Raw genomic sequence first — 25,036 nt, forward strand, 5'->3', positions numbered from 1 at the left:
CTTTGAGGTTGTACAGAGACAAGGGATGGGAAGGGGACATGGAGCTCATCTGTAAGTTAGCTCATGAAGCAGGGTTTTTTGTTTTAAATTTATTTTGTTTTTATGTATATGCATCTGTGTTAGTAATTGCCATGTGCGTAGGTGTGCCGAGGAGGCCAGGGGAGCGTGTTAGACCCCTTGGAGCTGGGGTTGACAGATGGTATGAGCTACCTGACATGGGTTCTGGGAACGGGACTCAGGACTTCTGCAAGAGCATTGTGAGCTTTGAACTGCAGGTCATCTCCAGCCATGTGTTTGTTTTGTTTTCATAGTGCTTCATAATTCTAGTCAGTGTGGCAAAGACTTAAATCCTTACAAAGTTTTCCACACTCAGTCTACTGGGAACCTGTATTGGGGCTTTCATCAGGGAACACAGGTGTCATCTACTGGGACCTGGCTTTCTCACAGCCTGGTAGAATTCAAAAGTTTGCAAAAGAAGTAGAGTCAAGAAGTAGCCTCGCATCTTTGCCATAGCCTTAAGCCTGCCCACATAACACAGCCCAGCCCTGTAACTCTCGCAGGCTTGTTGTGTATCAGTGTCACACTTCACAGAAGCATATGGAAATGTAATGTATTCATCTTGAAGTAGGTACGTCTGCCACCACCTGGTAGATGATAAACAGTTAACCAAGAGTTTATGAGAGTGCTTTTTTTTCTAGTGAATATCATTTAGTTCTACTTAATGTTTGAGCTTTCTTCTAAGTAAAAATTAGGAAGTGTTACATATATCTGGAATACTTTAATAGTATAGATTTAGAAAGCATGTTTGGCATGACACTTATAATATTCAACATCTACAGACCATAAACATAGAGAACCTTTAGTATTCTCTCTTGTAATTGAATACTCTTTTCCCCCTCCAGGATGGTTTGTGAATCTTTGATAAACTCTGACTCTCTTGAATGGGAAAGAACACAGCTTTGGGCCTTAACATTTAAGCTAGTTCGGAAAATCATTGGAGGAGTGGATTATAAGGTATTATTTCTTAATTATAAAAAGTGATTGCTTTCTGACATGATTCTTTTTAAAAACGGTGTGAGTCTTGCTTCGTGTGAGAAACAAAGTGGAGAGCATTCATAACTTGACTTTTTTGCATATGTGCTGAAGGGATTTAAAACTTTTCAGTTGACTTACTGTTTTTTCCCTCCCAACATTTTATTTTAATTAATTAATTAATTAATTAATTTTGACTTGAGTGAGTGACTTTATTCTCAGCCCACAGAGAATAGGTTACATTCATTTAAGAAATGGTGTGTGTATTAAGATGGTCTATTCATAAAGTCATTCCCCAACTGTTTCAATGAACAATGGTTCTGCTTGGAGGGTGGCACAGACATTAGGTACGGGTAAGAATTTGGTTCATTAGCTGTGATAATTTGGAAAAGCATTCATCTCAGAGAAAGAGTAACTTATAAAGTCCTTTTCTTCAAACTTGATACAAGAGTTACAAATGTCAAGCAAAGCATTCAGTCTCACTCTTTGTTGTTCTCTTTCCTACAAGCCACCTCCCAAGTTAATTGTCTGTGTCTCCCTTCGGTATATAAATACTTTTGAAATATATAAGCTGTTCTGAAAACCATAGTATAGTGTAAAAACATGAAATAAACAATACTAATGATAGAAAGGCTAAGATAGGAGAAGCAAGATTTCAAGACCCTTGTGTTGTACACAGCAAGACACTGTCACAAACAAGCTGAAAGTGTATATAGATTGTACAATGTTGGACCTATTTCTCCAATTACCAAATTAGACCATTGATAACAATTAATAAATTTCTTTTTTTTTAAAGATTTATTTATTTATTATATGTAAGTACACTGTAGCTGTCTTAAGATACTCCAGAAGAGGGCGTCAGTTCTCATTATGGATGGCTGTGAGCCACCATGTGGTTGCTGGGATTTGAACTCAGGACCTTCAGAAGAGCAGTCAGTGCTCTTACCCACTGAGCCATTGCTCTAGCCCCCCCATTTTTTTTTGGTTTTTCGAGACAGGGCTTCTCTGTATAGCCCTGGCTGACCTGGAACTCACTCTGTAGACCAGGCTGGCCTGGAACTCAGAAATCCGCCTGTCTCTGCCTCCCAAGTGCTGGGATTAAAGGTGTGCGCCACCACTGCCCAGCTCCTCGCAACATTTTAAAAGATACACAGGACTAATGTATTTTTATGATGAAATGGGAAGTCACAGGCAGAATCCATGTTTGATGCCAGAGTTCTTTTATTGTCTTGCGAAATGAAGAACACAAAGCAGGGTTTGTTTTTTATGTTGGTCTCTTTAGAATTGTGTCCTTCCTTACTGGATGTCCTCAGGATTCTACAGCTGACCAAACACAGCAGCAGCAGTGCAGTGTCTCTTTGTACTTCAAGGTCCAGCTCAGGAGTACCACAGCCACCAGCTGAAAGCAGTTTTCTTCCTGTACTTTTGTTACTGTCCTTTGTCGAGGAATTGCCAGTGTATGGCCTTACACTTAATGTGTGCATGTTCTTCAATCTGAAATGATCCAGTAGTGACCACGTAGATAGTCACTGTTAAATCACAGTGACCCTAACTTAGTCACAGCAGACTTTTCAGATTATTTTTTCTTTACTCAAAGCGAATATCGTTACCCAGACCCCAGAGTGCTATGCACACATCTCTGCACATAGCAAAGCTGTGCTTCCTTTACCTTTATAAGAGTAGGAACCCTTCAGCTGTTTTTAGGACCAAAGAGTGAAGAAAGTCCATTTTACTTTTAAGTGATTTTTCATTGTTCATGAGGAATTTTGTTCTATTAAAGAGCATTATTCTTCTCAGGTTAGTGTTAGTAATGACTTGGAAAAATCTAAAAGTGTGATCTTGAAGCAGTGTACACTCCTGAAACTTGGCTGTTGTGTCTCACATAGAGACTTTACACTTACTTTTTGGTTTAACTCATGTCGTCTTCTTTATACTTATCAGGGTGTTCGAGACCTTCTAAAAGTGATTTTGGAGAAAATCTTGACAATTCCGAATACAGTAAGCTCTGCTGTTGTCCAGCAGCTTCTGGCAGCAAAGGAGGTAACTTCAATTTAAACATGCCGCCCATGTCTAGCCTTGGTGTGTGCTTTAAAATGTACAGTGGCTGGAGCTGGGGAAGGGGCCCAGTGGGGAAGAGCACTTGTTAAACAGGAGAAATAGAGTTCAGTAAAGAAGCCAGGCGTGCTCCCTGCTGCCAATGCCATAGCCCTTTGTTGTGGGACAGAGATAGGCTGGTCAGTGAGCCTCGCAGAAAACATGAGGATGAAACCTGATAGTTACCTCTACCCTCTGCATGCACACACACTGGTAACTCGCAATAGTTGTAAACTATTTAGTTCTTTCTAGTGAAATAAAATGAGCTCTGTTTTTAATCTAGTCATCTGTTACTGAGCTACATCTCAGCCCAAGTCATTTTTGTTTTCAGAGATGCTCTTGCTTCATTGTTCCTGGCTTGCAAAAGGAAATTTTAAAAATTTAATTTCTGCTAAGTAGTCATGAAAGGAGTATAGAGACTAAAGTATTTTAAATCATTATAAGACAGACAATGGCCATGTTTATCTTTTTAAACTATTAATACTGTAATAGTTATTCATGTTTTTCTGTTACCACCTTAAATCTATGACTATTTAAAGCTTTTTTTTTTTTTTTTTTTTTTTTTTTTTTTTTTTTTTTTTTTTTTAAATTTTTTTTTTTTTTTTTTTTTTTTTTTTTTTTTGGTTTTTTGAGACAGGGTTTCTCTGTGTAACCTTGGCTGTCCTAGAACTCACTCTGTAGACCAGGCTGGCCTTGAACTCAGAAATCCGCTTCTGCTTCCCAACTGCTAGAATTAAAGGCGTGTGCCACCACTGCCCGGCGCATTCTGTTGTTAATACCCTTCATTTTTATAATTCTCTAAGAGAATTTTTCTGCTAATGTTATATTTTAAAATAATAATTCTTTTTAAAAGACTATGTGCACATATGTACATATATGTACATACTATACCTCCTTGAGCAGTTTACCATAGTTTCTGTCACAGTCTTTTGTCTTGGTTTTTTGAGGTAGGGGATCATGGAACCCCAGCTGGCTCTGAACTAATTAGGTGAGGATAGACCTGAGCTCCAGATTCTCCTGTCTCCACCTCTCAAGCACTGAAGCCTCAGACATGATTTCCTTACATACATAAAGATCTTCATAGCCATTTTTAAGTTTATAATATATTCTGATTAACTGCAGTCATGATGTATAGCAGACCTCTTGAATTTACTCCTCCTGATTTCCAGAAGTCTTTTTAAATCAGCATTTTGAGGGCTCCCCCACAGATACAAGCACTTTGCCAACTGAGCTAATACCCCAGCCCTATTTACTCTTGTGTAAATACTCTTTTGTTGTTGTTTTTATATTTAAAGGTTGTTTGTGTGAGACAAGTCAAGAATAATGCTTTTTGCTTGTTTTAGGTTATAGCTTATATCTTAGAACGAAATGCCTGTCTGTTGCCAGCCTACTTTGCAGTCACAGAGATCAGAAAACTATATCCTGAGGGAAAACTTCCACACTGGGTAAAATTTTCATTTTCTAAAATTTTAAATTCCTATCAAAATGTTATATAATTAATTGTATTACATGTATGTACACATACTCTGTGTGTGTGTGTGTGTGTGTGTCTCTGTCTGTCTGTCTGTCTATATATCTTGGTGTCTGTCTTTCTGTCTTAGTTAGGGTTTCTATTGATGTGAAGTCAACACCATGAACAAAGCACCTAGGGAGGAAAGGGTTTATTTGGCAGTTTTATATTTATGGAAGTACACTTCCATATCATTTTGTGTTATCAAAGGAAATCAAGATAGGAACTCAAGCAGGGCAGGAACCTGGAGGCAGGAGCTGTGGCACAGGCATGGAGGGTGCTGTTTACTGGCTTGCTCTCATGGTTTACTCAGCCTGCTTTTTTTTACAAAGCCTAGGACCGCCAGTCCAAGAATGGCCACACCCACAATGGGTTATGTGGTCACTAATTGAGAAAATGACTTGCAGCCTCACCTATAATCTAATCCTATGGAGGCATTTTCTCAACTGGGGTTCCTTCCTCTCTGATGACTCTAGCCCGTGTCAAGTTGACATAAAACTAGCTAACACAATTTGTATGTATGTGCACATGCCACAACATGAGAGTGGAGTTAGGATGCTTTGAAAGTTGGTTTTCTCCTGTGTCGCTCAGAGGGACTCAGTATTATGTTATCAGGTTTGTACAGCAAGTAATTTCACCTGCTGAACCTTTTTATCTCACTGACTCCTTTGAAAAGATAGTTATTTATATGTTAGAGCAAACATAGAATTCCGGAGCGTGGGAGGGGTCTAAAGGAAGACTCATGTCACGTGCACATTTTCACATGGTCAGGCAGGCGTCCTTAGGTACTACATAGTTGACTCTACTTAATGTTTATTTGGGATAGGGCAGACTGTGTACCTGGTGTATATGGTTAGAGGTCGGAAGCTTGTAGAAATCAGTTTCCTCTTCTACCTTTGTGTTCCAGGGATCATACTGGTGCCTCAGACTTGGTGTCAGGTACCATGTCACTGACGCAGTAAATGTATTTCTTTTTTTTAGCATAATATGTTTGTTTTGTGTCTCTATTAACCCATTGAGACAGTTCTTTTGTTCATAAGAACTCCACAGTTTCATTGACTGGGTAAGGATGCCGTGGTGTGACTTGGCTCACCGCAGAGACACATGGAGTAACAAGTGTTTGAGAGAGCGCTAGTCCTTAAGTAATTGTCTATGCCAGGCTTTATACTAATTCTTATGTGTTATCTGAATTTTCATAGATGATGCACAGAGATGCAGGATAACCTTGCTCTTGTATTTATTTATTTTCTTTTTCTTTTAGTTACTAGGAAACTTGGTATCAGACTTTGTGGATACTTTCAGGCCCACAGCAAGGATTAACTCCATTTGTGGTAAGATACATTTAAAGTATACTTAGTGTATTACATAATACCTGTATCTTTAGTGACCAGGAATCTGTTGGACACAGCTGAAGGATGGCCTCTTAGGTCTGGCTCGCCACTTTATAACACTCAAGGAAACTAGCAATGACGTTTATTTTTAGGTGCTTTGGATAAGGCAGAGACAGAGATAATAGACTGGGGCAACTTTCACGTATGCCCATTCCAACAGTTGGTTTTCATCTGACTAGAAGCACGTTTTTTTTTTATTTTGTATATCTTAATTCTCTGACCTTTTATTGTATTTTGCTTTTGGCTTTTTCTAAGATAAGATCCATATAACCCAGGCTAGCCTGAAATTATGTAGGCAAGAGTAAACTTGAACATCTGATTCTTTTCTTTCCATCTCTCAATGCAAGGATAGCAAACATGTGCTGCTGCCACACTCAGTTGATGTGTTGTGGGGAGAGAACCCAGAGCTATATGCTGCTGAAGAACCTACCCCCTGAGCTCTGTTCCTGGTCTCTGCAAGTGCTTCCTAAACTCTAGACCATTAGAAATGTCAGCTAGGTTATTCTGCAGCAATAGTAATAAGAATTCCAGACTCTCTAGTCCATTGTAGCCCAGGAGCTTTACCACACACTGTACCACACACACTGTACCATATGCACTGTAACACACATACTATAACACACACACTGTACACACACTGTGCCATATGCACTGTAACACACATACTATAACACACACACTGTACCACACACACTGTGCCATATGCACTGTAACACACACACTATAACACACACACTGTACCACACACACTGTACCACACATACTGTAATACATACTGTACCACACACACTGTAACATACCCAGTACCACACACACTAACTAGCACATACACAGTACCACACATACTGTACTACACACTGTAACACCGTACTGTAACATACACAGTACCACACACACTGTAGCACACACACTGTAGCCCAGGCACTCTCTCTTAGCTATCTGTTTCCTTATGCTTGATGCAGTTGATAATCCTTTTTTTTTTTTTTTTTTTTTTTTTTTTTTTTTTTTTTTTTTTTTTTTTTTTTTTTTTTTTTTTTTTTTTTTTTTTTTTTTTTTTTGGTTTTTCAAGACAGGGTTTCTCTGTATAGCCCTGACTGTCCTGGAACTCACTCTGTAGACCAGGCTGGCCTTGAACTCAGAAATCCGCCTGCCTCTGCCTCCCAAGTGCTGGGATTAAAAGCATGCGCCACCACCGCCTGGCCTGGCTGATAATCCTTGAAATACCCATATACGTTTTCAGATTATTTTAGAGACTATGCAGCCTCATAACTGCCTGGGAATATGAGTTTTTTAAAAAAGTGATCAGATATTGGGCATTTCTTATGAATCTGTGCTGCTTTAGACACTAGAAATATAAAAAGAAGTTAACAGAAATTCTGAGCTGTCTAGTTTTGTAACTGATTGTACATTAGTATCATTAAATGAAATACAGAGGGGCTGGAGAGATGGCTTAGCGGATAAGAGCACTGACTGCTCTTCTGAAGGTCCTGCAACCACATGGTGGCTCACAACCATCTGCAATGGGATATGAAGCCCTCTTCTGGTGCTACAGTGTACTTAGCTATAATAATAAATAAATAAATCTTTTTAAAAAAATGAAATAAAGAAGAGAAGATAATGTTGAGTTCATTTCTGAAGGGTTAAGTTTGTGGTATCTATGGGATGTCTAAGAGATGTTACTACTTAGGCAATCAGGCATGTGCTACATCAAAATCTTCTAGGGACGTTCCTGAAAAACAAAAATAAAAACTAACAAAATCACCCATTAGTCCTGGAGAAGAGGTCAGACTATATCTTTACAAGTCCACTCTTAACACGGGAAGCTGTGTGTTGTTTTTACTTTGTAGCAGCTTTGCTGCCAAACTGCAAACGGGACTATGCACCAAGACAAGGTTGCAAAAGCCAATAGCCAGCTAGATTCATAGACCTTGCCTTAAACAGAGCACAGCCGGCTTGCATTGGGAGCCTTGTACTAATTGATTATTCAGCCATGTAGAAGAAATATAAGCAATAGAGATTCTCACACTTCAGTGTCCAGACAACGCTGTTACAGGCATTTTAAACCAGTGCCTGGTTCAGCATGCATGTTAATTAAATACTGAAAAGGGATGGAGGACCTGCCATTGCCTTGGTCACATTTACATAGAAACATTCTTGTAATGCATGCAGGCCGTTGCAGTCTTCTGCCAGTTGTGAACAACTCCGGAGCTATCTGTAACTCATGGAAACTGGACCCTGCAACTCTCCGCTTTCCCTTGAAAGGCCTTCTGCCATATGATAAGGTATGTTTTAAATCCAGGGTAGGTTTGGGCATCTAAGAATATCTATGTCGTTTTGTCAAGTGTTCATTGCCAGATTGCCTTTTTTTTTTTCTTAAGATTTAGTTTATGAGTGAGTTTTCAGACACACCAGAAGAGGGCGTCAGATCCCATTACTGGTGGTTGTGAGCCACCATGTGGTTGCTGGGGATTAAACTCAGGACCTCTGAAGAGCAGTCAGTGCTCTTAACCACCGAGCCGTCTCTCAAGCCCCAACCAGATTTCCTCTTAATAGTCTAGAGAAGTAAATTTTCAAAAAAGGTAGCTTATGGCTTATTATGTTTTATGGAATGTGTTTTGGTTTTGTCTTTGGTTTCTGTTTCTTTTGCAGGGTCTTGCTGTGTAGCTTTGGCTGGCCTAGACTCCATAGTCAGCCTTGAGCTGGCAGTGGTCCCTTTGCCTTTGCGTTCAGTGCTGGGACAATAGCTGTGCCACCACCCCTGCTTGGGGCCATCCACTACCCCAGTATACTCTGTAGAGTTGCTTCAGTGCTACATTACTAGTAAACTCTTTAAGTTTTCTTGTCTAATGCTCTACATTTAAAAAAATAAAGACTCTGGATTTGAAATCAGGACATGCACACCTTACTATTCTGTTGGCATTTACCCTTGTCATGTTTGGAAAGAGTAATTACCTTTAAGAGAACATTTGGAACTATATCCATTCCCTTTGGTTAGATTTCTAAGCAGTAGATTCTCCTTATACTGATGTTTATGACAAATGTGACCAAAGCAAAGAGGGTGTGTTTTTGTAATCACTGAAACTGGGGCATTTTTCTGCTAAGGGGCAGCAGTCCCTAACTGCATTAATAAGCAGTCTTGCAGATTGTGCTGGCTCCAGGCTAGTTGTCATTAGGGCTGTGCCTACAAAGATAGTTGTGGCTCATATCCCTAGAACTCAGAGCAATGAGGCAAGAGGTCACTGTGAGGCCCAGGCCGTCCTAGGCTTCAGAGTAAGTTCTAGACCAGAGTGAGCCTGTTTCAGAAAAGCAACCCAACACTGTGAAGCAGACTCTGCTCATTCTGTATTTTAGATGATCCATGCATGTTTAAATGCCACATGAATGCAGTGCCTGTAGAAGTCATACAAGGGTGTCAGATCCTCTCCAGTGAGAGTTTTAGGTGCTTTCGAGCTGTCCAGTGGGTACTAGAATTGAACCTTGGCCCTTTGGAAGATCAGCCATCCCTCCAGCCTCACAAGGAATCCTTTAAAATTATTTCTTGAAGGGGTTGTGTGTGTGTTTCCCTGTTATTTCTACACACATTTTACAGCACAAGTAGAGAATAGAGCAGTAAGCAAATAGAGAGCTGGGATGAACTGAGGGATGGGTATCAATTGAAAAGGAATAATCATTTATGAAAGCAATAATTGTTCTTTAGTTTTACTTCACAATTCTATTAGTACAGTTTTTTAAAAGCATGTCTTTAAGATCAGTTTAAAGGCAAGTGTGGTGGTACACGCCTTTAATCCCAGCACTTAGGATGTGGAGGCAGGCAGATCTCTGTAAGTTTGAGGCCAGGCTGGTGAACAAAGTGAGTCCAGGGTATCCAGGGTTACACAAAGAAACTTTATCTCAAAAACCACACAGAGACACACGCACAAAATCAGTTTAAATTGCTCTCCCCTTACCCCATGTCCTCCAGAATTCCATCTCAGAGATTAATAAAAAATTGCAATCAAGTGACCATTATACAGATAGTAGCTGAAGTAAACTTTGCACTGACTATCCAAGTGATGGCTCTGGCAGCACATACAGAAGGATGGGGCATGTTAGGAGACTGATTGGTGGCTGATACACTCCAGCCAACATGCAGATTCGGAATAAGCGTAGATAGAATCTCTACACATGTGTCATACATACCAGCTATGTTAGAACGAGCTTGCTGTAAGAGCAGGGTCACTAGAATGACACGGGCATAGCACTGCTCTTCTGAACCGTATGTGTTTAGATATTAACATTGGCCACTTTGGCACAGGACCCAGCAGCTTATACCGAGGGAATACAGGATACTTATAAAAACAGCAGTAAATTCAGAAAAAGGTTCTAAGTTTGGATGTACCTTTATAGTGGTAGTTCTGTAAACTGGATTTCATTATAAGAAATTATGCAGGCCCTGGGAGATGGCTCAGTGCTTAAATAAACTAACTGTTCTTCCAGAGGTTCTGAGTTCAATTCCCAGCCACCATATAGTGGCCCATAACTATCTGAAATGGGATTTGATGCCCTCTTCTGGCATGCAGGTGTATATGTAGTTATAGAGCACTCATACATAAAAATAAATTAGAACATTTATTTTTAAAAAAAATTGTGTTTTTAGTAACGTAGAAACTTCTGAAAAATTGTCAATTTTGCACAGAAAGGAAGTAAAGATGCTTCATTATGTCTAAGAAATATGGCCAAGGACAAAAGCTCATCTAAACTGACCATTGCAAACTTGACATTTTAGGTGCAGTCTCTAAAGGAGAAACTAAATGTTTTGTTTTCAGGAAGAGGCAGAATGAAAAGGTCCAATTCAAGTGTTGCCTTGACTTGTAACCTTTAAAAGGCCTTGCCGAAGGCTTTCTTTCACCCTGATTTTGAAATGAGAAAGCCAAGGTGGAAACCTAATTGTGTAAGCAATAAATGTCATTTTTTTTCCCACTAGATTTTGCCTACTGTGAGAAGGTAAAAAGTGCCGGAGGAGGTTCTCCTCTTAATTCTGAATAATTTGAATTCACCTTTGTTAATCTTGAAGCAGTAATTTCTTTTTTATTTCCTTTAAAGGATCTGTTTGAACCACAGACTGCTTTGTTGAGATATGTATTGGAGCAACCTTATTCCAGGGATATGGTCTGCAATATGCTAGGTTTAAATAAGCAGGTACTGTACTATGCTGGAAGCCATAAGTCTGTAGATCTATCTGCACTGTGCTATTTTCTTTGCTGTACCTCACCGGAGCAAAACAGTTAAGAACTCTGATGACCTTTTCAGTATACAGGTTACTCAACAGTGTATTTTTCTATGGTTTATATATATTACATTAAGAATGTTTAAATTTAAAGGGAGGTATTTTTAAAATTGGTTTGTTTTGCATTGCTTTTTTCCTATAAGGCCAGTTTCAAGTTCCCTTTTGCCAGAGAAACCTACACATGACTTCACCTTGTTTTTTGACCTTTTGTTGTTGTTGTTTGGGTGTATTGTTATAACCCTGATACCCTGAGAGTGGCCGCCTGGATGACTTTTTCTATTTATTTCTTTCTCTTTTCTTTTTTCTTTTTTCCTTTTTTTTTTTTACATTTTTTTTCTCTTTTTCTTTTTGGTGTGTTGGTGGTTGACGTGGGCGGGTTTGTACTGACTGGGGGTTCCTTGAGGCTGGCCTCATAGTCACCGTTTTGTCTTTTCTTTTCTTCTTCCTTTATTTTTGTTCTGTCCTGTCTTGTCCTGCCCATCCTCCAATGCTCTAGACCTTGAACATTGCTCAGGTATGTTCACAACCTTACTGTTGTATTGTGACTAACGATACGCTGGCCGCTTTGTAGCCGCTGATTCATTTAGACAGTACGTGTATGGTCGGGGCTTGAAATTGGCGGGACCATGCTGAGACCAAGGCCACTGAAAACCTTCTTGGGATGTGAGAGTTCTTTTTGGTGGATGGTTTTTGTTTTTTTGTGGTTTTTTGAAATACATACACACACACATATATGTATATATATATATATTAATATATATATATATGTGCATACATATATATATAATATATTTGGTTTCTTGTTTTTTTTTTTTTGTTGTTTTTTGTTTTTTTGTTTTTTAAAGAAAGAGACAACACTTGGCACTCAGTAAACCTGTCAGTTTTTGATTGTTTTTTTTCCCCCAACTCTATTTTACTATTTTCATTTTAGGGCTAAAGTTAGCCTGATGGAATTTTCAGAGTTGGAAAGATTGGTGGTAGCCTCATATCTTTCCAGGCTATTAACAAATAACAACAACAAAAATACTTGTGTTGATTTGCCTTAAAAAAACAAAACAATTTCAAAAAGGAATGAAAAATAGAACATTTTCATAGAGGTACGCTGCCTTCAAAAGTCAGAGTGGTAAGCTCTACACAGGGAAGGCTTTTTGGAAATATGGGGATTGACTAAGAAATGTCACACTCTTAGGTGACCCCACACCTCTTTGTCAGTCTTTGCCAGACGTGCCCTTGTCTTAGGGTGGGCTCCTCAGGTGCTGCGCGCTTGTGGCGGGACACAGCAGCCACAGGTCCGCCTGGGCTTCACACCTTTGAGAGTTTAAGCGCAATAGTGGTCCTAGTTAATTTTTGTTCCAGTTTTTGACCCCGGCATATTAAAATGGAGCAGCATTTTGGTTTTAAGAAGATGCTCTTCTTTCGAGGCTCTGTAAGGTAGCGTTGCTGCTTGCAATACCATAGTGAAGGTTGTGCCAGTGCTTCCATTGATAAAGCCCTATTTTTACGGACATACGGCTTGGCCATAAAACTTGCTCACTGTTGAAACTGCATGCCAAACTCACCGCAGTAGCAATACCTCTTTTATTATTTTCAGTTTTTTTTTTCCTTGTAAAAAAATTACCAAGTTTCCTTGTTTGGAAGAGCCTTTGTAAAGTGAAACTGAAACTCCCTGAGCACCAAAGTCCCTGACAGTTACCTTCTGTAACCTGTCACGTTAACTCTGACCGCTTTCACTTGAGTTAGAGGTAAGTATTAGTTAACTTTGGAAAAGTGCTTTACACTTTGTCTGAAGACTAAGTTTGAGGAAGCATTACACCATACTCAACTCATTCTTTTTATAATTTGAGCTGCAAGTACATCCCCCAGATAGCTTAGCCACCTATGGCTCCCTCCTCCCTCACATAGCCTTAGCCACCTATGGCTCCCTCCTCCCTCAGATAGCTTAGCCACCTATGGCTCCCTCCTCCCTCAGATAGCTTAGCCACCTATGGCTCCCTCCTCCCTCAGATAGCCTTAGCCACCTATGGCTCCCTCCTCCCTCAGATAGCCTTAGCTCCCTCCTCCCTCAGATAGCTTAGCCACCTATGGCTCCCTCCTCCCTCAGATAGCCTGAGCCACCTATGGCTCCCTCCTCCCTCAGATAGCCTTAGCCACCTATGGCTCCCTCCTCCCTCAGATAGCCGGCAGCTGTCCTCAAAATAGAAATTGACAACATAATTCAAGGAGAGTTTTTATGATCTGATCATTTTAATAACGAGTTTCAACCAATAAAAAGTTTATGACTAAGACATGAATCCATAAAAAATAAAGTTTACAATGGAAATGCTGACAGAACATTGTTAGTATTGGTGCCACCATAGTGTAAACATTGTCAGAACTTCACAATTCATCAGTAATTGTTGTCTTAGGCAACTCTGTAGTGAGGGGATCTACAGATGAAAGATAATATGCCCAAGTGCCTTGGCATATTATTTTACATGTGGAAAGTAGGGTATAAAAGGAGAATCAACAGTATAAATCCATATGACTAAAATGAATCCAGTCATCTTATTGCATCTCTTATCATCACAGAACTGTATACCCTGTGCTGTACTTTCTTGTCCTTTCTCTAACAGTGCAATAATTAAAGCTTGAAGACTTTATGACCTGTCCATACATACTACATTTTCCAGTAGGAATTGGACTATGCTTAATCCTAAAATTGGTCACAGGTCATAAATATCCCAGTTCTACAGCCAAGTGTAGAGTGTTGAGCTTGAAAAGCAGTAGAAAAAAAGAAATGTTGTGTTCTGGGTTGACATAGAATTTCTAATGTTTTTTTTTCTTATGAGTAAAACAATCATAAGTCACGTATACTTCCCAAGCTTCTGTATGCTGTGCATAGGGACTAGTACTAACTGGTTGTGATTTAGCAGCCTCCTTGGTTAAAGTAGGGAATTAATATAATTGAGAGAGATTTATTCCTCCTAACTTGTTCTGAAGACAGTATTAAAATTCATTTAAGTTACTATTTAGAATTAACCCCTTGTAAGTAAAATTTGTGAAATGTTTAATGCAAAAGTGAGCTGTTATTTCAAAAGTGTCCCATGCCACTTAGTAGTGGGTTTGAGTGGGCACAGAAGAGCTCTGTCATGTACAGTTGGCCAGTGGGGGGAAAGAACCAGGGCACAGTGGAGTTGAGGGTAAAATAGAGTCTAGTACACATTGAACTATGATGTAGAAAATGATTTTTAAATAATGAATTGGATATTCTCATTGTTAAAACAGATTTAAGCTAAATATACATGCAGATATAATATAAACATTCAATATGCAAATCTAGTGATTCATAAATAAAAGTATTAAAGTACCTTTCAAATGTTTATGCTGTTCACTTTATAAGATAATCTGAAGTATGATGAAGACTCTTTGTTTTAACATACTTATTTTATGGTAATTGAAAACTAAAGCAAACTAGGTATGGAGTCATACACCCGAAATGTGAGTGCTTAGGAGGCTGCGGTGGGAAGGAAGACAGTCTCAAGTGTGAGTTCAGCCTGGCTTCGTAGTGAGTACCAGGTTCTCCAGAGCTATATAGCAAAACCTTGGCTTAAGAAAAAGATTAAAGCAGGAAGTGAAAGCATAGTTACATTTGTGTTTTTCAGATAGGGTCTTGCTGAGGTACGCTAGGTTGGGAACACTGCTTACAACAGACTGCCCTTACAACACACATACAGCCCCATCCTTATGGCGGCTGGGTGCTAGATCAGCAAACATTACTGTGAAGTGCAAGTGCAGCTCAATGTATGTCACAGGCCTTCCCTTGCTGATGCTGCCCCACTATCAGACAAAGCAGCATGCAGTACCCCGTCTTTATGTTTGCTTTTAGGGACTGAGCTTTGCTTTATCCAAAATAATTAGCCAAATATATGTTTTGCTTATATTAGATACCAGGGCCTTACCAGAGATTACTGGTGTATTTGATTCTCAACTGAAAAGCTGGAGCATACTCATGAGATGTGGCATAGGTCAAAAGCATCAACTTTAACTATAAATTTCCCAATTGCTTTTATCTTGTCAAAATGTTCCTATTTCTGGCATTCTTCTTTAAACCATTGAGTGACCATGGAAACATGCCTGAAAACATGTAGGAGGTAAAAGTCCAGCCTTTAAAAAAAAACAAAAAAAAACCAAAACAAGCTGGAGAGATGGCTCAGTGGTTAAGAGCACCAACTGCTCTTCCAGAGGTCCTGAGTTCAATTCCCAGCAACTATGGTGGCTCACAACCATCTGTAATAGGATCCGATGCCCTCTTCTGGTGTGTCTGAAGAGAGTGACGGTATATTCAGATATAAAGAAATAAATAATTTAAACAAAACAAAACAAAACAAAACAAAAAACCCAAATAGCCAATACAAGAAAGGGGAACTCCAAAGTGAGCCAGGTGCTTTCTCCTAAAATAGATTGATGGGCAACCACCATGGATGGAGAGACAGTTGACAAATCGGCTAGTTTCTATGGTAGAAGCAAATTCTTGTCACTAGTTTAAAAAAAAAAATTCCTACTGGAAATCCTGGCTTTCCTTCTTTTCACAGATTTTTCTGACTTTTGCACCCTTTGAGTGATCTTGCTGTGAACGTGTGTTGTCTGACACCTTTCTGAGGTTGCTGGTGGTTGGCAGAACTAGTAAATTTCAAGCCCTGTACACACTAGCTGCATGCTGACTGGAGAGCTAGTCTGTAGTGTTGTCTGTTGCACTTTGCTCTGCTTCGTCCTGATAATTATGTTTGGAGGAGAAGTGCTGGAGTCTAAACTGGTGGCTTTAATACTGCTATTTGTAAACTCGTAACGTGGTTCAACTGTGATCATGGCCTTGTGGTTTTGGGAGAACATAATATGAAACAACCATTGATGCTTACTTGTGGGGTAGATGTTTGTTTTATTTGCATGCATCAAGAAAGGGCAGCTGTAATGGAGCTTTACAACGTGGAGCTGGTGAAGCATGCAAAGGGAGGCCGTGGGGCATTTTGTTTCCTTCCAACTTTGTCCCCATTTTGCATTTTTCTATAAATTCAAGAAATCATATCCCTTTTTCATGGCAAAAGACATCAATAATGAAATCTAAAGTAGAGGGAAAATCATCTATATTTTAGTAATTATGTTCATTAGAAAGGCTTGCAACTGCCTGCTACTGAGTAATACAGCATTTATTTATTTATTTATTTATTTATTTTTATAAAAGTAAAGATGCTTTTAAAATACGGCTTAACTCTTTTGGTAAAAGCACATTATCATCATTTTCACGAGCACAGATCTTTTTGCCTCTAGAAAGGGAAGTTGCATTTTCATTGTTAGTGTTTAAACCGACTCTTGTTGTTCTAGATTTCAGAATGATCTAATTTAAGGTTAAAGCTGCATTATGTCTGGCCTGCAGAGGAGGGAGAGCAGATGCTGCTCTGGGTCAGTCTGTGTTTGCTTATGGAAAAGGCTTCCATTTCAATACAGCATTATTGTCACACATGAAGAGCAGAGTCATCTCTCTCAGTGGGGGAACTGTAAACTTGTGAGTAATCACTTTAAAACACACAGGTTTACATTATTGCCTCATTTTCTTTTTCTAAATCTTTAATCTCTGGAAATTCAGGCCTTTCAATTTTTGAGTTAGATAGGCATCTCCCTATCACGTTCATCTTTTCTAACCTGTTGTCCTAAGAAAGGGATCTACAGTGCTTTGATGGCCTTTTGTCGAGTTAAAATAATTCTATATCAAAATTAAAAATTAATTGGAAGTAGAAGACATGAAAACTAATGTTTCCATGGATCCCTCCTCTATGCTAGTAGGGCAGGATGCAGCTTTAATAGACTAGATCTAACCGTAACCTCAACTCCATCCCATGCTTCTTGGCCTCTTGTTATGATTAGTGCCTGTTAACTGGTGACTTCTGTAACTAACCAGGGGGCTTTTGGATTACTGTATTTAATCTCTGCCCTACAGCACAAGCAGCGCTGCCCTGTGCTGGAGGACCAGTTGGTGGATCTGGTGGTGTACGCCATGGAGAGGTCTGAGACCGAGGAGAAGTTTGACGATGGGGGAACCAGCCAGCTCCTGTGGCAGCACCTCTCCAGCCAGCTCATTTTCTTTGTGCTTTTCCAGTTTGCCAGTTTCCCACATATGGTCCTCTCGCTCCACCAGAAGGTATGACCAGAGGGCACCTCCTCAAAGCCAATCCAACTGCTCCTTATTGTGACTCATTTGGCTTTGAGCACTCCTGGCTCCTGGGTTCAGAGGAGACAGAAGGCAGAGCCCTAATATTGCTTTTGTTTAGTTTTTGTTTGTTTTAAGGCAGGGTCTCACAAGTTGTCTGATGTCTAGAACTCACTATGTAAACCAGGCTAGCCTCGAGCTCATAGAGACCCAACTGTCTCTGACTCCCAAGGACTGGGATTAAAGGTGTGTGCTCCTGTGCCTGGTTTCTGTAAAACCTTTATGTTTTTTTTAACTTCATTTTCTAACTACAAACTCTAGTTTGTCACTCATTCTACATATGCCCACAATGCCAGGCAGGACACATAATATGAAAAGACACTGGTACCACTAAGGAGACTTAACACTTGTACACACACACACACACACACACACACACACACTCACTCACTCACTCTATCTCTATCTCTCTCTCCTCATCCATTGCTACGATAAAACATCATGACCAAAAGCAATTTGGGAAGGAAAGGGTCTGTTTCCCCTTGCAGTTACAGTTTACAGTCTATCATGAGGGGACCTCAAGGCAGAAGGCTAGAACCAGAAGTGGGTGCAGAGGTCATGGGTGAATGCAACTAACAGGATGGCTTTTCAGCCTGCTTTCTATCCAGCCCCTGACCATTTGCCCAGAGGGCTGCCCCTAGTGGGCTAGGACCTCCCACATCAATCATTAAGCAAGACAGTATCCCACAGAGTTGCCTATAGGCCAGTCTTATGAAGGCAGTTTGTCACTTGAAATTCCGTCTTCCCAGATGAGTGTGCCTTTGTCAGGTGACCAGAAACCTAGCCAGTACACTGTGGAGGCATGTTTCCCACAGAGTGAGGAAAAAGGTATAGATGCTAAATGAAGACATGAGAACTAGCTTTATCAAAGAGATGGCTTAATACTTGAATGATCAATAGACTTTTCCCAAGAGGACAACATAGCAAAGTACTTTGCTAACAGCAGCATTCGTATTTGGAAAGATACAAAGCTGTATGAAAACTGGGAAGAAAAATAGATTGACGGTGATATGAGGAGGTGGGTAAACAGAATGGGCACGGACAACTTCATGTGTCCATAGGAGCTTAGTTTTCTTTTGACAGTAGTGAAGAGATGGAAAAATAACCAGAATGGAGAAATTGCTGCTGTTGTCAACATGGAATAACTTTCCAGTATGGAAATATGTAGGTATGACCAAAACAGTAAGAGAGACAGTGCAGTGGGTTAGATGAAGGATGCTGAAGGCCTGAACCAATAATGGAGGAAGAGTCAGGTTAGATAGATAGACTGAAAAGTTGTATGAAACTAGGTGACTGTCAGGTAACAGAAGGCTTAGCAGGAAGCTGCCATAGATTGCTGTACTGGTTTCTACTTGGTAATGAGCAGGACAGGACAGTGAGTTCAAGAAAGGGAAAACAAGTAGATAAGTAAGTGTGGAGTAAGCTGCTGTCAGCTGTGAGACCTTAGGCACATCAAGCGGAAGTAGCCAAGCGTTACAGTTGGTGTTGTCATTCCTTTACATGCACACACACGTTGATGGAGTTAAGTCTGTGCTTTGATGATTTCATACGCACATATACTATATTTTGCTTGTTCTCAGCCCCAGCGCCCTCCCTCTTGGAATAAACCAGAGTTTGTCTCCATGTGTGTGTGCGCGCGCGTGTGTGTGTGTGTGTGTGTGTGTGTGTGTCTGTGTGTGTGTGTGTGTGTGCATGCACGCGCGTGCATGCGGTCATTTTTTCCCATGGCTTTGTCAGCCAGCCAAGGTAGACTTAGAAGGAAAGGAGTTATAGCATAGCAAGGAGGTCCAGAGATTTCTACCTTTCCTGGTTGGAGTGAGTACAATTTTTCTTTCCAGACAGGAAGTAGACCTGCCTGGACTTGATAGAAGCATGCACCAGGGTGAGAGGTCCAGCAACCTCTTACCTACATAATATTGAGCTTGATTCTCATGTTTAATTGTTTTTTGATATGTGTAGTTTAAAGGAGCATGGAAAAACATATAATGTAGCAGGCTGTGCGTTTTATGCCCTGCATTGAGACTCAGTAGTTACTGAGCACCCAAGCTAAGATACTGACTTCCAAGCATGAACACCAAGTGGGTCAGTCCTCTTTGCAGATCAGTGAGTGCTTTAGCTAAGGAGCTGATGAGCAAGGAAGGCTGCACACCAGCGAGGCTTATTTGTCGTTTTTGACTTCTATCCCTGGTCTATCCCAAGTTGCTTTTGAGCTTGTGGAAAGACAGAACATCATGGTGAGGGAGCATGTGAGTGATAACGCATGTGACGGAGCATGTGAGGGAGGGTGCTTCTTACCTCCTCGCAGCCAGGAAACAAGGGGCGAGAAAAGGGGCTGCTGACCAAACAGTCACTTCAGGGCATGCTCCCAGTGACATGACTTCCTTCACTAGCCGCTGCTCCTCAACATTGCACCATCTTGCAACATCACCATCAGGTGATGGCCAGGCCTGAGTATATGAGCTGTCACAGATCACTTGTGATCCAGATCAAGGTGCTCTGTTAAAAATGAACCGCAGCTTTCTACACCATGTTGTTAGTCGCCAAGTGTACACTTGTACTGTAACATTTCTTACAGTTAGCAGGGCGAGGACTGATTAAAGGGCGAGACCATCTGATGTGGGTTCTGCTGCAATTCATTTCTGGAAGTATTCAGAAAAATGCGCTTGCTGACTTCCTCCCTGTCATGAAGCTGTTTGACCTGCTGTACCCAGAGAAGGAAGTAAGTGTCCTGAAGACTTAGCAGAGAGATGACGCTTGTCCAGTTTGTGTGTGTTCTGTGGATAGAGGACTGGATCACAGTGTCTTCGTTTCCTAGTCCGTGGCTCACTCTGATCAGCAGTCTGGGCACTCAGTCTCTTTTGTGGTTTGTTTTCTTGTATGTAAAATAAGGAAATTGAACAAGGTTATTTCTAGCATCTATCTGAAGTCACAATTTGAGTATTTGTAGAAAACTCTTCCTGTGCATTCTAAGTAGCTGTATAGCTTTGAAAAGCCCTAATGCTCTTCATCTGTCCCCATCACCGAGTGATCAAGTAAGAAGTGTGTGTTAGTGCCTAGTTTTTGTTTGTTGGCTGGGTCTCATGGTGCCCCAACCCAGTTTCTGATATATAACGTGGTCAAGAAAAGCATAATTTATTTTGATGGTTACCATTTTCTAGAACAACTTTATTGAAAAGTTTTAAGCCCAGGAGTGTGAACAGAACACTACACCCATGTCCCTGTCACCGGGACACTCCTTTTCAGGCTGCATCGCTCTTTTTTTTGTTGTTGTTGTTTTTAATGCTGGATAATTGTAATTTTAAAGTAGATTCCAGCTATCTATAGTTCATAATTCTCATATTTTCTGTGTTTTTATGTCTTCAAGTTTTTATTTTACTTTTAAAATTAAATCACACAATGTGTACATTAGGTGGACCACATTAACATGTACAGTTGTGTTTTTATTTGTGTGTTAAAAGTTGAAATACATTTGTGAGAATTACAGAATTTATCACAATTTGTTAGGCTTTTGGGATATGTTTAATTTTTCACAACTAAGCTTTAAACAGTTTTTGTTCATTAGTTCTGTGATACAGAAACCTTGGCTAAGCATCTTTGATTTTGTTAACAGGTAGAAACTTGCCAACCAGGACATCTTTTTAAAACTTTTATGCTGTAAGGCCTCTCATTGTAATGTTGAATAGTCAAAGAGCTATTGGGGCTAAACTAAGAGTTTTAATGAGTTACACTGTAAAGGATTTCTGAGATGCACATGACTATTAAATTCTCATTCATATGGAAGCTAATTCCTGTTTTCCAGTGTATCCCAGTTCCCGATATTAACAAACCACAATCAACACATGCCTTTGCAATGACTTGTATTTGGATTCATCTTAATAGAAAAGCTCAAAATGGCGACTTCATGCTTCAGATCCCAATACCCCATTCCCTGAAGCTGCACCATGAGTAAGTTGTTTGCTTAATTGTCTTGTTTCCTTAATAGTGGCTTATAGACCACATGGCCTAGTAGGCCAATAGTTAGTATATATGTTACAGTAAGGAACTGGCCAAGGGCAATGTCAGAAAACAACCTGAGTGAGCCTTCCCATGTGCTTGGGTAGCTTTCTTACCATTTTCAAGACTAATTCTGGTTTTTATGTGTTATACTTTTAAATTATAACTTAAAGTATTTTATCTCTTATGAGAATATTTATATTCTCTTATGAGAATATTTCAGAGTTTCCCAAGTGCTCATGATTTGGACATGATCTGATGTAGGCATCTTTCACTCCCTGGGATGACCAAAAGAGAGGGAGCTAATGTGGCTGGCATGCTCCTTATGTGTGTCCAATGAGAGAAGATGCTCCCTCAGAGAGAACTGCTCGTCAGTCACGGTGTTAGGAAGGCTGGCATGCTCCTTATGTGTGTCCCCGAGCTGTGAGAACTCAGAGACAACTGCTTGTCAGTCATGGTGGTAGGAAGTAGCTGGACGACCAGATCTCTTCATAGAGCCTGTCCATGGTGAGGGCCATTTTGGGGTCTTTTGTCTTATGAAGTACCTGTAATCATCTTTTTCATTGCAAAACCAATTATGAAGGCATTTGTTATTTAAGCAGATAATAAATAGAAATCTTTTTCACTAATTTGTGAGCTATTTCTTCATTCTCTGAAACTTAGCCTAAAATAGTGCATTGTGTATAGTGTATATACTTGACAAATATCCAGTAATTGTTAACTTAGGATGGAGTTCCAGCTGCAATATTACCCAAGCTTCAATATGTACAGTCACTATATATTTCATTAGAAACTGTAGTGTTTCTAAGAATAAAGATAGAACTAGCAACTGTATATGATTGAAATTACTAAAATGCAATGTTGGATGTTGTGTTTTTCTGTTTAAATGTGATATTTCAGGTTCTTACAGCAGAGTCTGAGAAATAAAAGTTTACAGATGAATGACTATAAGATCGCACTGCTGTGTAATGCATATTCCACAAATTCAGAGTGTTTTACATTACCTATGGGGGCTCTGGTAGAAACTATTTATGGAAATGGAATTATGAGAGTGCCTCTCCCTGGAACGAGCTCTGTGGCCTCCGCTTCCGTCACCCCCTTACCGATGAACCTCCTGGACTCCCTGACCGTGCACGCCAAGATGAGGTCTCTCCTTCTCTTTATCTGGGAATTGACAAAGAACACTCGGGCACTGTTTGTGATTGTATGTATGTATGTGTACACGTGTGTATGGTCTGTGGTTAAGAATGATTTCACAAAAATGAATGTTAACTATTGAAGCTATAGACTATGCAGAGGAGCGTGAGGCAGATGGATATTTTATCCTTTTCACAAGAAAATGGAAAAACATTTTTGCATCTTTTTTTTTCAGTGAGTAAATTTATGATTTTGTATATTGTGGACAAAAATGTGCTATTATATCTTGTTTTTCTCCTATAATAAGTATCTTTTCATGTGATTTTCATCCAGAACAGTTTTGGATTGCTACAACAAAGTTTCTTATGAAGCTTGAGTGGCGCCTCTGCATTGCTGGGTGGTGAGGGTTGGGTGGCTCCTTCGTATTACGGAGATGTTGAGGAAGGTTCCTTTACAGCAGTCACTGTGATGGCTGTAGTTGCGTTTACTGAAGCCTTTTTCTTAGTTTTTACTAAACAGTTTTCTGAAAGGAGAATTGCTGTGTCCTGGAATTTAAAATGTTGGGGTTCCCACCTTACTGAATTCCATACAGGGACTCTTTTAGAGTTACATTTGTTTCCTGAAAGGCAGAAAAGCTTCTGCTGGCACTAGACCTCAAGTGCCCAGGGTAGCCAGGCTGGAACTGTAGTGAGGCCTGGCATAGCATGCTGAGAAGTGGGTATTAGTGCACACGGAGGCCACCGTATGAAGGCACACAGGAAAGCGACAGGGTCTCTCTCATCTTGAGCTGACAGTTCAGTTGGCGTGGGGGGTAGAATGCTGCCTATCATAGCTGCTCACAGTGATTCCTTGAGAAGGACTAGGCAATCCAGAAATTTTTGTGCTCTCAAGTTTAAGTACTAAGGCAAAGTTAAGATAGCACTGTGTATAGGCCAAAGGGAACTTGTCTAGCTCCCTAGATAGATACAGCGTCAGCCCTACAAAAGCCATGTTTTTCCCTCTCAAACGGTATACATTGTGACAGACCGTGTGTTATTTCATTTGCATATGTCACAAATTTGAGCAAAGCCCTGCTGGAAGCAAACATGTGGGTCTTAGCAATAATTTTTTAAAACAATTTTGTGATAAATGTGATGTTTTGTGATAAATGTGGTAAATATTGCTCCTCAAAGGTACTTAGTTACCTGTTTGAGGGGGGAAGCTGGCTAAAAGCACACTCAGTCATGTTCTTAGGGTTTGTATGGAGAGCTTGCTTGGCCCTGAGCAGAAGGGTCCCTGTGCATATCCCAGCCACTACACCCCTAGCCCTAAAGTACTGTAGAAACCGCAGTTCATTTCCAATTGTTCAGACTCCACTGCCTTAACATCTTAAGCTTGTTAAGTGAGCCAAGCCCGCTGTAGTAACTATTGCATTTCAGGTTCATAAGTATCTGCCGCTGAGAACAACTCCTGTGTTTATAGATACGGGCTCTCATTTTCTTCTTCTTTCCTCCTCAGCCTTATTCACAGCATTGCAACCAGAGTGATAAAACTGGCTCATACAAAATCCAGTGTTGCACTGGCTCCAGCCCTGGTGGAAACTTACAGCCGTTTACTGGTCTATATGGAAATAGAGTCCTTGGGCATCAAAGGATTTATCAGTAAGACAAACTTTGCTGTTGGTTCTAATGATTAACAGGTCAGTAATTCAAGGAGCTGAGGATGCAGCAGGGAGCGAGGCCAGCCTGCTGAGACAGGACGGGGAGAAAGCAGGCAATGACAGATGCACTGGGACAGAAATGGGTGCTGTGGAGAGTCAGAGGGTAGAGCAGGCCTCCCTTAGTGTCTGAGGAAGGAGGGAGCATGGCAAGAAATGGGCATGTGTTGCTCAGAAGCCCAGGCGGGTCCTCTCCTGCACATGCATTCTTAGATGCAGCACTGCCGGCATGACTGTGGCCATAGGAAGGAGTTGTCATCTGGTGCAGAGGACAAGGTGTTAGTGCTTAGCAATTCTGAATGCTAGGTACTTTCTGACTGGAGACACTTTTCTGATTCATTTCACCGGTGCTATGAGTTACTCATTTAGTAACTCTTTCCCAGAAGTGAATCTGGCTTTCTTTGGATGAAAGAATGAATAAAGAAAGACAGTAGGTTTTTTGTTTTGGTCTAGGTTTTGACTTTTTTAAGATAGTGTCTACTGTTGTCCAGGCTAGTCTGTCTGATTCCATGTAAGTGAGTCTGGCTCTGAACTCTTGCCTCTTGCCTCTGCTTCCTGAGTGCTGGAGTTGTGTCCCCCATGACTGGCTTGGCTTGGCTTTCTTTCTCCTTCCTCCCTCCCTCCCTCCCTCCCTCCCTCCCTTCCTTCCTTCCTTCCTTCCTCCTTTCCTTCTTCT

At 40.4% G+C, this 25,036-nt stretch overlaps 1 protein-coding gene across 2 annotated transcripts in view; it reads left to right on the top strand.

Annotated features, from left to right (window-relative positions):
• Med23 (mediator complex subunit 23) overlaps positions 1-25,036 on the top strand; it is a 47,674-nt gene that overhangs the window by 4,363 nt on the left and 18,275 nt on the right. The window contains exons 5-16 of one of the 2 annotated variants that reach the window (XM_031380609.1): positions 903-1,014; positions 2,974-3,072; positions 4,470-4,571; positions 5,898-5,967; positions 8,197-8,309; positions 11,110-11,205; positions 11,790-11,807; positions 17,265-17,465; positions 20,110-20,253; positions 21,334-21,479; positions 22,428-22,673; positions 24,162-24,304. In XM_031380609.1, coding sequence (XP_031236469.1) covers positions 903-1,014; positions 2,974-3,072; positions 4,470-4,571; positions 5,898-5,967; positions 8,197-8,309; positions 11,110-11,205; positions 11,790-11,807; positions 17,265-17,465; positions 20,110-20,253; positions 21,334-21,479; positions 22,428-22,673; positions 24,162-24,304 — 1,490 coding nt within the window. The remainder of the gene's footprint in view (positions 1-902; positions 1,015-2,973; positions 3,073-4,469; positions 4,572-5,897; positions 5,968-8,196; positions 8,310-11,109; positions 11,206-11,789; positions 11,808-17,264; positions 17,466-20,109; positions 20,254-21,333; positions 21,480-22,427; positions 22,674-24,161; positions 24,305-25,036) is intronic. The other variant, XM_031380610.1, reaches the window with a different exon arrangement.

Source organism: Mastomys coucha, unplaced genomic scaffold (genome assembly GCF_008632895.1).
Source record: "Mastomys coucha isolate ucsf_1 unplaced genomic scaffold, UCSF_Mcou_1 pScaffold2, whole genome shotgun sequence".
NCBI classification, from domain to species: domain Eukaryota; kingdom Metazoa; phylum Chordata; class Mammalia; order Rodentia; family Muridae; genus Mastomys; species Mastomys coucha.